At 39.9% G+C, this 13,100-nt stretch overlaps 1 protein-coding gene across 5 annotated transcripts in view; it reads left to right on the top strand.

The window, feature by feature from the left end:
* Positions 1 to 13,100, top strand: part of ECHDC1 (ethylmalonyl-CoA decarboxylase 1) — a 57,633-nt gene that overhangs the window by 25,730 nt on the left and 18,803 nt on the right. For all 5 annotated transcript variants that reach the window (XM_043510917.1, XM_043510915.1, XM_038395692.2 and 2 more), the window contains 3 exons: positions 3,206 to 3,348; positions 7,570 to 7,622; positions 12,332 to 12,412. In XM_043510917.1, coding sequence (XP_043366852.1) covers positions 3,206 to 3,348; positions 7,570 to 7,622; positions 12,332 to 12,412 — 277 coding nt within the window. The remainder of the gene's footprint in view (positions 1 to 3,205; positions 3,349 to 7,569; positions 7,623 to 12,331; positions 12,413 to 13,100) is intronic.

Raw genomic sequence — 13,100 nt, 5'->3', positions numbered from 1 at the left:
AGTCCTTCGCCTTCAGCTGAGTGGAATATGTTATTGCAGTTCTTTAATTCACTAGCTATTTGCTGATCACTACAAAGTATTACAATAGGCAGGGCTGGTTGTTCTAACTATTATTAAGTTGGCCCAACACTCCACATTATAAGACTGTTTTTGGTTACTTGAAAATTTCCTTGTCTGCCTCAGGCTGAATTATTATTATTATTATTTATTTTATTTTTGAAAATTTCAGTCAAAACAATTCATCCGTTTCAGAGACTGAAGCTAGGGAAAAATGTTGTTTTGTCCACATTAAAATTTTTTTACTTTTTATTTGAAAAGCTGTCATGCCCCCATGCTTTTGAATAGGGACTTGAAATATAGAGGAGGACGCCTTTGTGTCAGGAAATGCCTTTTGGTGTCGCCATTAAAATCCACCCAAATTTGGCTGAGTTATAAGGCTTAAAAAAAAAATGCAGTTTTCACATGCTCAGTAGGGATTTCTTTGATTTTAGCAGTTAAATTCCCCAAGGATTCTGTCCACCCTTGGCATGCTCCAGCCTTGAGATGAGCAGAACTTTCCTTGCAGTTTCAGCTCTGGGTAGCAGGCCATGCCGGGTCTGGGCATCTGAACTGAGGGCAAGGGAGCCTTTCTCTCAGGTACTCTCAGTGAGACCCTGCTCTGCCTAGGCAGCTTGGAGGAAGAAGCTGCATGATTTGGAATCAGGGGACAAAGAACAGGAGCTGTGGAGGGGAACTGGAACTGGACGCTGGGGGTGAGAAAGGGTGTGGGAAATTAGGACTTGGAATTGGTGTTGGGGGAGGCTTGGACTGGCTCGGCTAGGAGACTGGGACTTGGGAGCCAGGGAAGGAAGTAGGGTTTGGGAGCTGATAGATGTGGGGAGGGAGACTGAAATCAGTTGAGGAGCCGAGGGGACGCTGGAACGGGCTGAGCAAGGAGACAAGGACTGAGAACCAATGGGAAGGGAGTAAACAGCTGAGTGGGAAGGGGAGACGTATCTGATGAGGAGCTGGGACACATAGGTAGAACTGAGACTGCCTGGGCAGAGACTGGGTCAAGATGCCATGGAGGGAGTGTGGGACACTGAGGTTGGACAAGGAGCCTGGGGGAAGAGCATGAGTCTAGGAGCCTGTGGACATGGCGAGTGTGTGTGTGCAGGAGTTTAGGGGGTATAATTAGAGGCCACGGTGGGCAAGAGAGATCAATCAAATGAGGATCCGAGAGGGAGAAACTGGGACTGGCTGGGAAAGGAAACTGGGGACAAAGATCTAGGAGATGGTGGAGGGAATTGGGAATGGCTGGACAAATGGACTGGGAATAGAAGCCTGACAAATGGAAACTGGGCCTACCTAGGTGAGAGTAATGGGATCGGAGTGAGGAGTCAGAGATGGAAAAGAGAGAAGGCTGGGACAGAAGCTGCTTAGAGAGGACAGAACAGAAGCTCTGTCATTGATCTAAAGGTTTCAACCCCACTGATGACTGACATCAATGGTAATATGATGCCAGCATGATACAATTTCTGGGTTTTTTCTTTTTTCCAGTTTGCTTTTTTAAAACCCTGGGAAATTACACACACACATCGACGTTGTTAAGGTTGCGAAATCAAGCACTGAAAAGTTAGGAAATGCCAGAATTATGCTTGTCTGTGCAACCTTAATTTGGCCCCCTTCTGCGTATGGATTATGATACAGTCTTTGATTACGTGCTCACATATTTTTTCCAAATTTCATTCCATTTTTGTGTGTCTGTAATTATTTATATTATGGTAGTGCAGAGTCATCAAGAAAACCAGTGCTCGTTGTGCTAAGCAATGTACAAACATAGTAAATTATAGTCCTTGCCCCAAAAAGGTCTTGTCAGAAAGAGCCTATCCTTGGATACCTGGCTTCTCTAAATAGTCATACATATAAAATGCACACTTTTGTTAGAAAGCTTAAAAATATCACTAACAAACTGTAGCATAAAAACTGTTTGCCAAACATTCACTTTATACAGCAAGTTTTGTCTCTTAGGAACAATGTTTATTCTGTGCTTGAACAACTCATGGAACAGAAAGCTGAGCAAGTATATGTTGGCAAATAGCTGCTGGGCAATATGGATATAGTCTTGCTATTTTTTTTCTAGTTAGAATCTGATAGCCTCCTGTTTGAAATGGTCTTTGGAAACAAATGTTCATAACATCAGCTTAAGCCTAGTGAAACCAATTTCAGCAACCCAGGCATCTTGTTAAATTCTAGTTTGACCAAATTTGAAAGGGAAAGGAGCCAAGCTGTAAGGGTAGTGAGATAGTTTTTAAGTGTCTAGACTCCAAAAATGGTATCATATTTGAATTTTTTTTAAAGTTAGCACATTGATCTACTCTGCTGCAAAACAGGAGTAAGCCAGTGTTCACCAGGTGACTTTTAGTGCACAGTAGCAGGGACATCATGCACAGTTAATGTGCAACACGCTAGTGCTCTGTAGATTTACACCTCAACTTACTGTACACTAACTGTTCACCTAGGCAAGACCTGAGTTATTAACAATGAATTCTGCTTATAACTGGCCTCTGGATGCTCATTTACTAGTTAACACATATTTGCTGTGTATATGTGCTGATCTTTTTGTACCCCCATTTTAATTTCCTTAGGGAGGAGGAGAGGGTCAACGTTCACCATTACTATCTTCCTTCCTGATGATCTCCTTGACTGTGTGTTTCTTCTTTCATCTGTTGACTATGGTCCTGGTCCAGGAAAGCAATTACAAGCTTAACTTTAAGCATGAGTAGTTCCACTGAAGTCAAGTTATTCTTTCTATAAATGCAGTATGAGCATTGTGGAATGTCCTTCCTTCACTAAAAATTCCTCAGGACGTCAGAAACTGAATTGTCCACCAAAAATGCTATGTATGTCATTACTTCTCTAGGGAAGTGAGTAGTACTTTGATGTCATTTATAACATATACTTAATATTAATGTCATAGAAGTGCCTTACAAGTCACCACTCAAAGTTAAGAATGTGCTTAAGTTCTTTGACATTCTATGCCAGACTTTGACCCAATATCTCAAGGTGTTGTTTTACTTTAAATGTTTCCAGCAATCATTTACTAATTCCCTGTTGGTATAAGGTATTCTTGGTGGTGCACAATTGAAATATCAAGCAGTAGAGTAAGATTACACTCTGATTGTGTCCCTATTGACACAGTTGTGCTTTTCTCCCCTAATGACAGGCACTATGATGCTAGAACTCCAGGAGAGGGTAACTGAACTGGAAAATTGGAAGGATGGGAAAGGTCTTATCATCCATGGTGCAGAAAGCACCTTTTGCTCAGGATCTGATTTGAATGCTGTCAGAGCAATGTCCTGCTCCGAGGCAAGTTTATTATTATATTATTATGTATTATTATCATTTCTTTGTGTTACCATAGCACGTGGGAGCCTCTTTCATAGAAGAGCACCTCATTGTTTTAGGCACTGTACAAACACGGAACAACAAAATGGTCCCTGGCACAAAGAGCTTATAATTTAAGTATATGATGAGACAACAGATGGATACAGACAAGTGGGTGAGCAAAGATACAATGATAAAATATTAGCGTGATCAGCAGTAGTATCAGCACATTAGTGGCCAAATGATTAATATACATTTTATTTTTGGTAGAAGATGCAATCTTTGATGTTCTGAGGAACTCTTTTTTTCAAGCAAGGATGTTCCACTGTGCTCCTGCTGCGATTATCCATAGAAATCTCCATTTATGTCACACGAGTGTTGTTATAATAAGTAAAAAGTAGCTGAAAGGTCTTTGCAAACCAAATGTGTGCCAACTTGTTCTTGTAGTTTGCAGATTAAGCTTTTTCTTTCATTCCATATTTAATAATTATCTAAGTGTCTATTTCCATGTAAAGTTTCTTTGACATTCAGCATTCTGTTTATACAAACTGGATCCACTGCAACAGGAGGGAAGTCTGATGTAAAATGGTCCTCAGTAGACTTACTGAGAGGAATGGAATGGATAGGTATTGATATGATCTTGTTCAAAGAAAGTACTTTCTCTCCAAGAAGCCAAATCACATACAAGAACTAAAATAAAACCACAAAAGCCACAAGAACTGGCCTGATAACACTTCAAATACACTTTTGGCTTAATGACTTTGGCTGTATTCAAACCAATTATTCAGATGTGAGAGATTGTTTAAAATTGCCGATCCCTGAAACATCCATCCACTGGGATTGAATATCTCTGAAAACGCTAAAGCTGTATAGCATGAGGAATAACATTTGCTTTTAATCCAACCTTGCAGAACTCTACTCATTAATGATGGGTGGAACATTAGGTTTTTGATCATCCGCATGGTGAAGGTGGGGGAATAGCTTTTGTATCTGGTCCAGTACTTTTTCATTGCATTTTTGCATGGTGACTTTTCTCCATGGCATTGCTTGTTTTTATGCAATTATTGAAAAACAATTTTTTATTTGACTAATTTGCTGATTTGTTTTCTGTGATTTTTGTAAATCCAGCACAAATCTTGCATTTTTCCTCTGGTACAGAGAGGCAGAAAAATGGCCCAGAAAACTGAAGGATTTTCAAGCTCTCTAGTGGCTCCTCCTCCCTGCCTATTTAATCTCTTCTAATCTGAAAATAAAAAGTGATAGCACAGAGGTAACGCTGGCTAGGAGGCAGCCCGTTCTTTCCTGGGACAAAGTGCTTTCTGCGTGGGTGTCATTGGTTTGTTGACCAAATTACAGAAAACAAATGAGCAGAAATGGCACGTTTAAAAAAAACTTGTTTTTCTGTGACTTTGCTGCAGGAGCAGACCTTAGCTTAAGAACAGCAATACCCTTACTCTGCAGAAACCCACAGAGATACAGCTAACTGAAACAGAGGGGAAGCTCTAGTGCAGTGGTTCCCAAACTTGTTCTGCCGCTTGTGCAGGGAAAGCCCTGGCGGGCCGGGCTGGTTTGTTTATCTGTCGCGTCTGCAGGTTTGGCTCCCAGTGGCCGTGGTTCACTGCTCCAGGCCAATGGGAGCTGCTGGAAGTGGCGTGGGCCGAGGGACTTACTGGCCGCCGCTTCCAGCAGCTCCCATTGGCCTGGAGCAGTGAACCGCGGCCACTGGGAGCCGCAGCAGGTAAACAAACTGGCGCAGCCCCCCAGGGGCTTTCCCTGCACAAACGGCAGAACAAGTGTGGGAACCACTGCTCTAGAGGGGACAGGTGAGAGGAATGGAGGAAACTCGCACCTTTTCTTTATCCCTCTCTAGAAGCTGTAAGACAGTGGTTCCTGAGCTGCGATTTGTAGACTACCAGAGGTCTGTTGTGCACTTACCAGTGGTCAGTGGAGAGCTTGCTTAAGTTGAGAGTGTAACCTAGGCTATTTGACTCTTCTTACAGGAGCAACGATGTTCTAAGACCATCAATATGGTTTCATATTCTATTTTCTCTGTGAATGGGGTTTTCCTTCCCCCAGCAAACAAACTTGTCTTTGTACCAACAGATGGTTCATTCCTATATTTTATTTACTTTGTGCACTTTGATTCGTTTTCTTCTTACTCTGAGGATAGTATTATAGCTAAAAGTGTGATTGTTCCAGTAGTCTCCAAAGAACATGTTTCTTATTCTGATAAAGTACTGTGTCTGGTAACCTACTTCTTCTTTTCTGTCTGTCTTATCAGAAAAGTCTGTAAATATAATTGGTCAGAGCTGAGATAAGATTTCTGAGAGTTCTTCTCATAGTCTTTCCATGTGAAATCAACAGATCTTTCTACCATCTGATAGTTATTCTGAAAAGCACTAGTAGGAAGAGATTTGTTTTTGTCTACTGAATCACAGACGTGTTTATCAAAATGTTCCACCCGATTAATCTTTAGTTTCCATTTTGACTTTAAGCATGAAATTAAAAGTGTACAAAAGTGCCAATTTGAATGCCAGGACTCCACTATGGCGCGATAAAGTATAAACAAATTCGTCAGGGACAATTTGTTTGGCTGCATGCTGTTGATTATAGCATATAAAATGCAGCACTCTAATCTGAGCCTGAACATTGTTGTAACATCAATATCTGCAATCATATTGCATTTTTTCTTCTTGCACTAAGAATGCAATAATACTAGACATGATCAAATAGGGGCTTACTCCTGCACCAGATGGGAATGGGAGAGCTGCTATTGACTTCGATAGGTGTGAGATCAGACCTGTAATAATGGATAAAAATCTGATATTTTAAAATACAGTCATATGTACCGTGAAATGCCATTTCCAAGCAACTTTTGAGTTGTTATGGGACAGAGCCACATAAATGGACTTAAATGGAGCCATGACAATTTACACTAGCTAAAGATCTGCTCTCATTATATTAGGTTTAAGAGTAGCAGCCATGTTAATCTGTATTCGCAAAAAGAAAATGTGGCACCTTAGAGACTAACAAATTTATTTGAGCATAAGTTTTCGTGAGTTACAGCTCACTTCATCGGTCTGAATGCATCCAATGAAGTGAGCTGTAGCTCACGAAAGCTTATGCTCAAATAAATTTGTTAGTCTCTAAGGTGCCACAAGTCCTCCTTTTCTTTTCTCATATATTAAACTGCCAGTTGTCTTCATACAGAGCAGTGGTGTCATGTCGTGCTCTCAGAAGCCCAGAAATAAATGGCAGAGTAGCTGAAATGTTCTCCCACCTAGCAGGTGGTCATTCTAGTTACTAGTTAAGACATGTTGGCAGGGCAGTATGAAATAAGCTTGACCTGTGTGCGCTATACTTGCTGTGAATAGAAAACTTAGGTCAACACAGCACCTTTAACTAGCACTAAAACTGAGTCTGTAAAAAATACATATGTAAGTGAAATGGAGTTGTTTATTCATCACATTAACTTGGAAGACTGAAGAAAAAAAATCTGTTTCCTTATCCACAGATTTGTTCTGTCTCATCCACACAGCTACAGGAATAACTAGCATGTTCACTCTCTCTCTCTTAAACAGAATTGAAACATTTGTTCTAGAAATACATATGTGCAATTCAGTGAATAGACTTTGCAAACTGATATAAAAGGGGAGACTAATACATGTTGTCAGAATTTTTTAATTGAAACATTTTTTGACAAAAATAAAATTTCAATGGAAAATTTTCATCTTGGTCTAAATTTTCTGGTTTTTTGAAAAGCAAAAATTTATACTGAGAACTGAAAATTTATACTCAACATTGAATTGAAAATTTCTTGGGGTTTGTTTTGTTTTTTCATAAAATAAATAAAATCAAAAATGTCCTGTGAAGGATAATTTGGCATTGTTTGACTAGCTCTAAATATTTTGAGTCTACTATCTTTGACAAATATTTTGTCAACTAACTACTAACAAATATTTTATTACAACTGTGATAGATATTTTGAGTCTACTAACTTTGGCAGTCTCTTATCAACATTGATCTTAATTTTAATCTCACATCAATATAAATCAATAGTAACTCCATTGATATCAGTGGAGCTACACAAGAATAAACTAGTTTGAGATCAGAATCAGGGCCTTAAGAGAGCAAAAGAATTTTCTATACCTTTACTGAATCTTAGGGTGGTTTAATCTTTTTTTTTTTTTTAATTCTTTTTAGGATGGAATGAACATGTGCATGTTTATGCAAAACACCTTAACCAGACTCAAGAGGTAATATTTTCTCTTTCTTCTTGTCAATGAAGAAATCATGCAAGGACTGCAATGCATTTCTGGCTACATTTTCAGAAGTGGTCTCTAAATTTACATATACAGTTTATAATTGTGCAAGCTTTTGGAGCCCAAAATCTCATATTTGTGTGTACAAATTGGGTAGTGACGTGTGTCTCTACATCTGATTTGCACGTACAACTCTGAGTTTTAGGTTTTGCAAAAATTTGCACAGATAAAATTGCATACCTATATTTGGAGAGCAGGCTGAAGTCACTTTGAAAATCTGGGTTTTCACATTTTCTATTTAACTCAGTGGAGGCTGGTGAGCTTTCAAAAGTGGGAAGGCAAAACTTACACAGCCTATACAGGTGCATTATTTTATTTTTTTTAGATCAGCCACTTTATGGAAGGAACACATGCAGATGAGGGGTATAGTAGTTCACTTTTACCATTGATAGTTTTTCATACTTGGTTTTTGTTCTCTATTGTTTGTACCATCCCTTTAGAAATCAAGAAATAGTATTTCTATTTCACAGAGTCTGTGCTATGGATTGTTTCTGTCCTTTATTTGTGATTAACATTTTTCAAAATGTCTGTTGTGGGCACTTGGAAGATAAAAAGGTTCTATATTTCCAGACGATATATGAGAGAGCATTGATATAGGTTAACTGCCATGCTCCCCATCTTTCGGTAACCTTCCCCAGGAAATTGTAGACCTGTTATTTAGAGGTCTCAGTCAGAACTGGGACTCCATATGCATGTTGCATATTCTAATACAATCAGAATAGACAGGACAGACAAATGGTGGTATAAAAGATATTATTTAACTGAAGCACAGAGAGATTAAGTGATTTACCTAAAATCTCACAGGAACTTTGTGGTAGACCTAGGAATTGACCCCATATTTTCTGATTCCCATCTGAGTGCATTAACTACAAGACCATGCTTCTTCTCCAATAAGCTCCTTGTGCCTTGTCTCTGTGAATGCGAGACATACAGGCGTTAATGCTTCTCTAAGGGATGTTTCTTAGGCATAGTTGGGGGTTGAAAATTGTTCCTGCTATTGTGGTTTTATTCCCTGTCTACCCATGATGGAGAATTCTGAAGTTTATTTTTGAATCTAGGTTTCTTGTTTAACCTCACAATAAACTGTCCATTAACTCACTGAATTACAATTAGAGACAACCTACTGTGTAGAAATGTAAACTGGCACTGACCAATTGCTTCAATTTCCTGGTAGACCTCAAGTTGGTTAGTGCAATTAATGAAAGTATTACTGACCTTGAAGTAACAGTGGGACGAGACTCCTCCCAGCGGGTACAGGCAGATACAGCAATCACAAAGGCTTCAAATTGCTTCTGCCCTTCAGGTCTTCTGCCAGTGAAGGGCAGTTTCATTTATGAATGAGACTCTATAGGAGACATGCGGGCAGAGGCGGCCTAGAAACCATTCTGAATCACAGCATTCTTTAGGTTCCTAGCCACACTCCACCTCATCCAGCCCTGCCCACTTTCTGTACTCTGATCTGAAGTCATTCAATAATCCAGTGTTGCTGACCCCACCACCACTTCTTAAAGGCAGACATTTTGCCAAAGAAGCCCCATAGTCCAGGCTTCTTCTGGTGGAAAAAGGAAGGGGATCAAATTCAGTATTTTAAAAAATCATCCCAGCCTTCATGTAAAGCACTCTCAACTGAAATCCTCAAGATGTTGCGATAAATGAAAGGGGAGGAGCGGTACTTCCCTTTTATGAACACCCAGCCACCTAGTAGCTATAAAATCCCTCTTAGTAGCTATTCTCTAAGTGCTCTACCTGTAAAGCGTTAAAAAGTATCACTGCTATGCATAGGTAAAAGGAAGTGAGTGGGCATCTGGCCAAAAGAGCCAATGGGAAGGCTAGAACTTTTTAAAATTGAAACAAGACTCCCTTTTTGTCTATCTGTTGTTGTTCTCAGGGAGAGGCAGACAGGGAGCAGTTATGCTGTGAAAAGCTTGGGCCAGGTGTGAAAAATTATTAGTATCCTATATACCTATACCTATAAACTACTCATCTGAAAGCTCAGTTATGTAAGTAGATCAGGAAATGTCTAGGAAGACACGATTAAGTTTATCCCTTTTAGTTCTTTATGGCTTGTGGATTCCTCTGTGCTAACCTCAAGTACTTTTGTTTTGCTTGTAACCTTTAAGCTGGACCTCAAGAGAGATATTCTTGATGCTTAATTATTGTAGTTTTTTTTTAAATCTAGGAAAAGCCTGAGTCCGGGATGTATTTTCTTCTTTTTTTTATTAATAAAGTTTACCTTTTTTAAGAACAGAATTGGATTTTTGTGTCCTAAGAGGTTTATGCACATGTTTAATTAGCTGGTGGCAACAGCTGATTTCCTTTGTTTTTCTTCTCAGCTTTTCCCTGGAGGGGGAGCAGGAAAGGGCTTGAGGGTACCCCACAGGAAGGAATTCCCAAGTGTGCCTTCCTAGGTTCTCAAAGGGGTTTTGCACTTGGGTCGTGGCAGCATCTACCAATTCAAGGTTAGAGTAAAGCTGTAACCTTGGAAGTTTAATACAAACCTGAAGTGGCCAGTACTAATTTTTAGAGTCCTTGCAGGCCCCCACCTTCTGCATTCGAAGTGCCAGAGTGGAAAATCAGCCTTGACAGATGTGCATGTTATTTTCCACCAAAATGACCTTTCTGTTGTAACACATGTCCTCTGTTTCTCTTACCACCACTTCCAATGCTTGTAACTATCTGTGAGCACGTTAGGTCGCCACTTAAGCTCATTGGGGTACTGGAAGGTCTTTTATTTGTCTCTAGGGCACTATGCGCACTTACATGGCTAGATAAATAATTAACAATATTTTGTATCATTCGATAGCAGATACGTTTCACAGTAGCACAGTGGGTTGTTTCACTAATGAAGGTGACACTCATAGACTTTAAAGCCAGAAAGGACCATCGTGAACATCGAGTTTGACCTCCTGCACATTGTAAGCCACAGAACCTCACCCACCTACTCCTGTAATAGACCCACAACCTATGGCTGAGTTACTGAAGTCCTCAAATCATGATTTAAAGACTTCAGATTCGAGAGTATTTAGTTTAAGACAGCAAATGACCAATACCCCAGGCTGCAGAGGAAGGCGAAATCCCCCCAAGATCTCTGCCAATCTGACCTGAGGGAGAATTCCTTCCCAACCCCAAATATGGTGATCAGTTGGACCCTGAGCATGTCAGCAAGACACACCAACCAGACAGCTGGGAAAGTATTCTCTGTAGTAACTCAGAGCCCTCCCTATCTAGGGTCCTATCACCAGCCACTGGGGATATTTGCTACTAGCAGTTGTAGAAGGCCACATGCCAGTGAAGGAAATCTCATCATACCATCCCCTCCATAAACTTATCAAGCTCAGTTGTAAAACAAGTTGGACTTTTTGTCCACACTGCTTCCCTTGGAAGGCTGTTCCAGAACTTTGCTCCTCTGATGGTTAGAAACCTTCATCTAATTTCAAGCCTAAACTTGTTGATGGTCAATTTATATCCATATGTTCTTGTGTCAACACTGGCGCTTAATTTAAATAACTTCTCTCTCTCCATGATATTTATCCCTCTGATATATTTATAGAGTTCAATCATATCTTCCCTAAGCCTTTTTTAGGTTATGGTAAACAAGCCGAGCTCCTTGAGTCTCCTCTTGTAAGATAGGTTTTTCATTCTTCTGATCACCCTCGTAGCCTTTCTCTGCAGATGTTCCAGTTTGAATTCAACTTTCTTAAACCCAGGAAACCAGAATTGCACACTGTATTCCAGCTGAGGTCTTACCAGTGCCTTGTATAATGCTACTAACACTTTCCTGTCTCTACTGGAAATACCTCACCTGATGCATCCTAGGATTGCTTTAGCCTTTTTCATGTCCACATTACATTGCAAGCTCATAGTCATCCTGTGATCGACCAAAACACGAAGGTCTTTTTCCTCCTCTCTCACTTCCAACTTATGCATCCCCAGGTTATAGTAAAAATTCTTGTTATTAGTTCCTAAATGCATACAATATTAAATATCATTCCATTTCTATTACTCCAGTTTACAAGGTCATCCAGATCTTCTTGTATGATATTCCAGTCCTCCTCACTATTGGCAATACCTCCCAACTTTGTGTAATCCACAAATTTTATCAGCACACTCCTACTTTTTGCACCAAGGTGATGAGTGAAAATGTTAAATAAGATTGGTCCCAAGACCAATCCTGCCTGGAGGAACTCCACTAGTAAACTCCCTCCAGCTTGACAGTTCACCTTTCAGTATGACCTGTTGTGGTCTCCCCTTTAACCAGTTCCTTATTCACCTTTCAGTTCTCTTATTCATCATCATTATCTCCAATAATTCACTAGTAATTTCCCATGTGGAATTGTATCAAATGCCTTACTGAAATCCAGGTAGATTAGATCTACTGCCTTTCTTTTGTCTAAAAAATCAGTTATTCCGTTAGATGCTTTGTTCTCTTGGTGTTCCAGCATGGTATAAATATTGCAGTGATCAGTTTTGTTCTGTTTACATGCACAGATTAAGAGATCAAAGGCATTTGAATGATATGACTTCTGTTTATTGAGTATTTACTGCAGAAATATAATGTCTGAGTCCTTTCATTATTTGTATATTGGTATTAAAAATATACACTCTGGGTACAAAAATCCTCTCTGTCTTTCTCTCTTGTGTAGGCTGCCTCTGATTAGTGTTGCATTAGTTCAAGGAAAAGCTCTGGGAGGTGGAGCAGAATTTACCACAGCATGTGATTTCAGGTAGGATTAAAATCTTGTTGAATAGACTCCAGACAAGTGACAATGACTGAATGGTTGTCTCTGTGGGACATGTCATGTTTAAGGTATTATATTCCACTGCTGATCACTGTCTTACAACCCATAGGGAAATGGCTTTCTACTGATATGCTAAAACCACAAGTTATTATAGAAATCTGAGGAATTAATAAATCCATGACATCTGCATATGGATTCCTAAAATGCACCAGGACTCATATCCGTGAACCCCAGGGCATTTGTAGTTTTGCCCACTTGCTGTGTAAGTATACCATGTGTGGAAGAGAGGTTTGGGTTTCCCGACATTAGAAACAGGAGAGATACTTTACCTAGTAGTTCCAGACTGTAGCTCCTGATGGGGGGGAAAGAACATAACCACCAGTGAAGCCAAGCCAAGCACCCCACACTGGGCAAACAAGGGAGCAGCTCTTCATTCACTTGATGGGATCAGATATCTGTGAACAGGATGCCACCTCAATGTTGTTCAGACTACAACACAAATAAATTAAACTAAACAGGTCTTCATTTTAGGGTAAAAAGAGCTCAGCCTTTAGTGCTTCTTCTGCCACGTGACCTCTCTCATCTGCACTCTGGGCTCTGGTTTATGTTTGTTACTCAGTGAATACCCTCAGATACGCCGCTGCAATGACTTTAACTATTAATTCTTTACATT

The sequence above is a fragment of the Dermochelys coriacea genome, chromosome 3 (genome assembly GCF_009764565.3).
Source record: "Dermochelys coriacea isolate rDerCor1 chromosome 3, rDerCor1.pri.v4, whole genome shotgun sequence".
NCBI lineage: Eukaryota > Metazoa > Chordata > Testudines > Dermochelyidae > Dermochelys > Dermochelys coriacea.
This window is presented reverse-complemented; position numbering and strand designations above follow the sequence as displayed.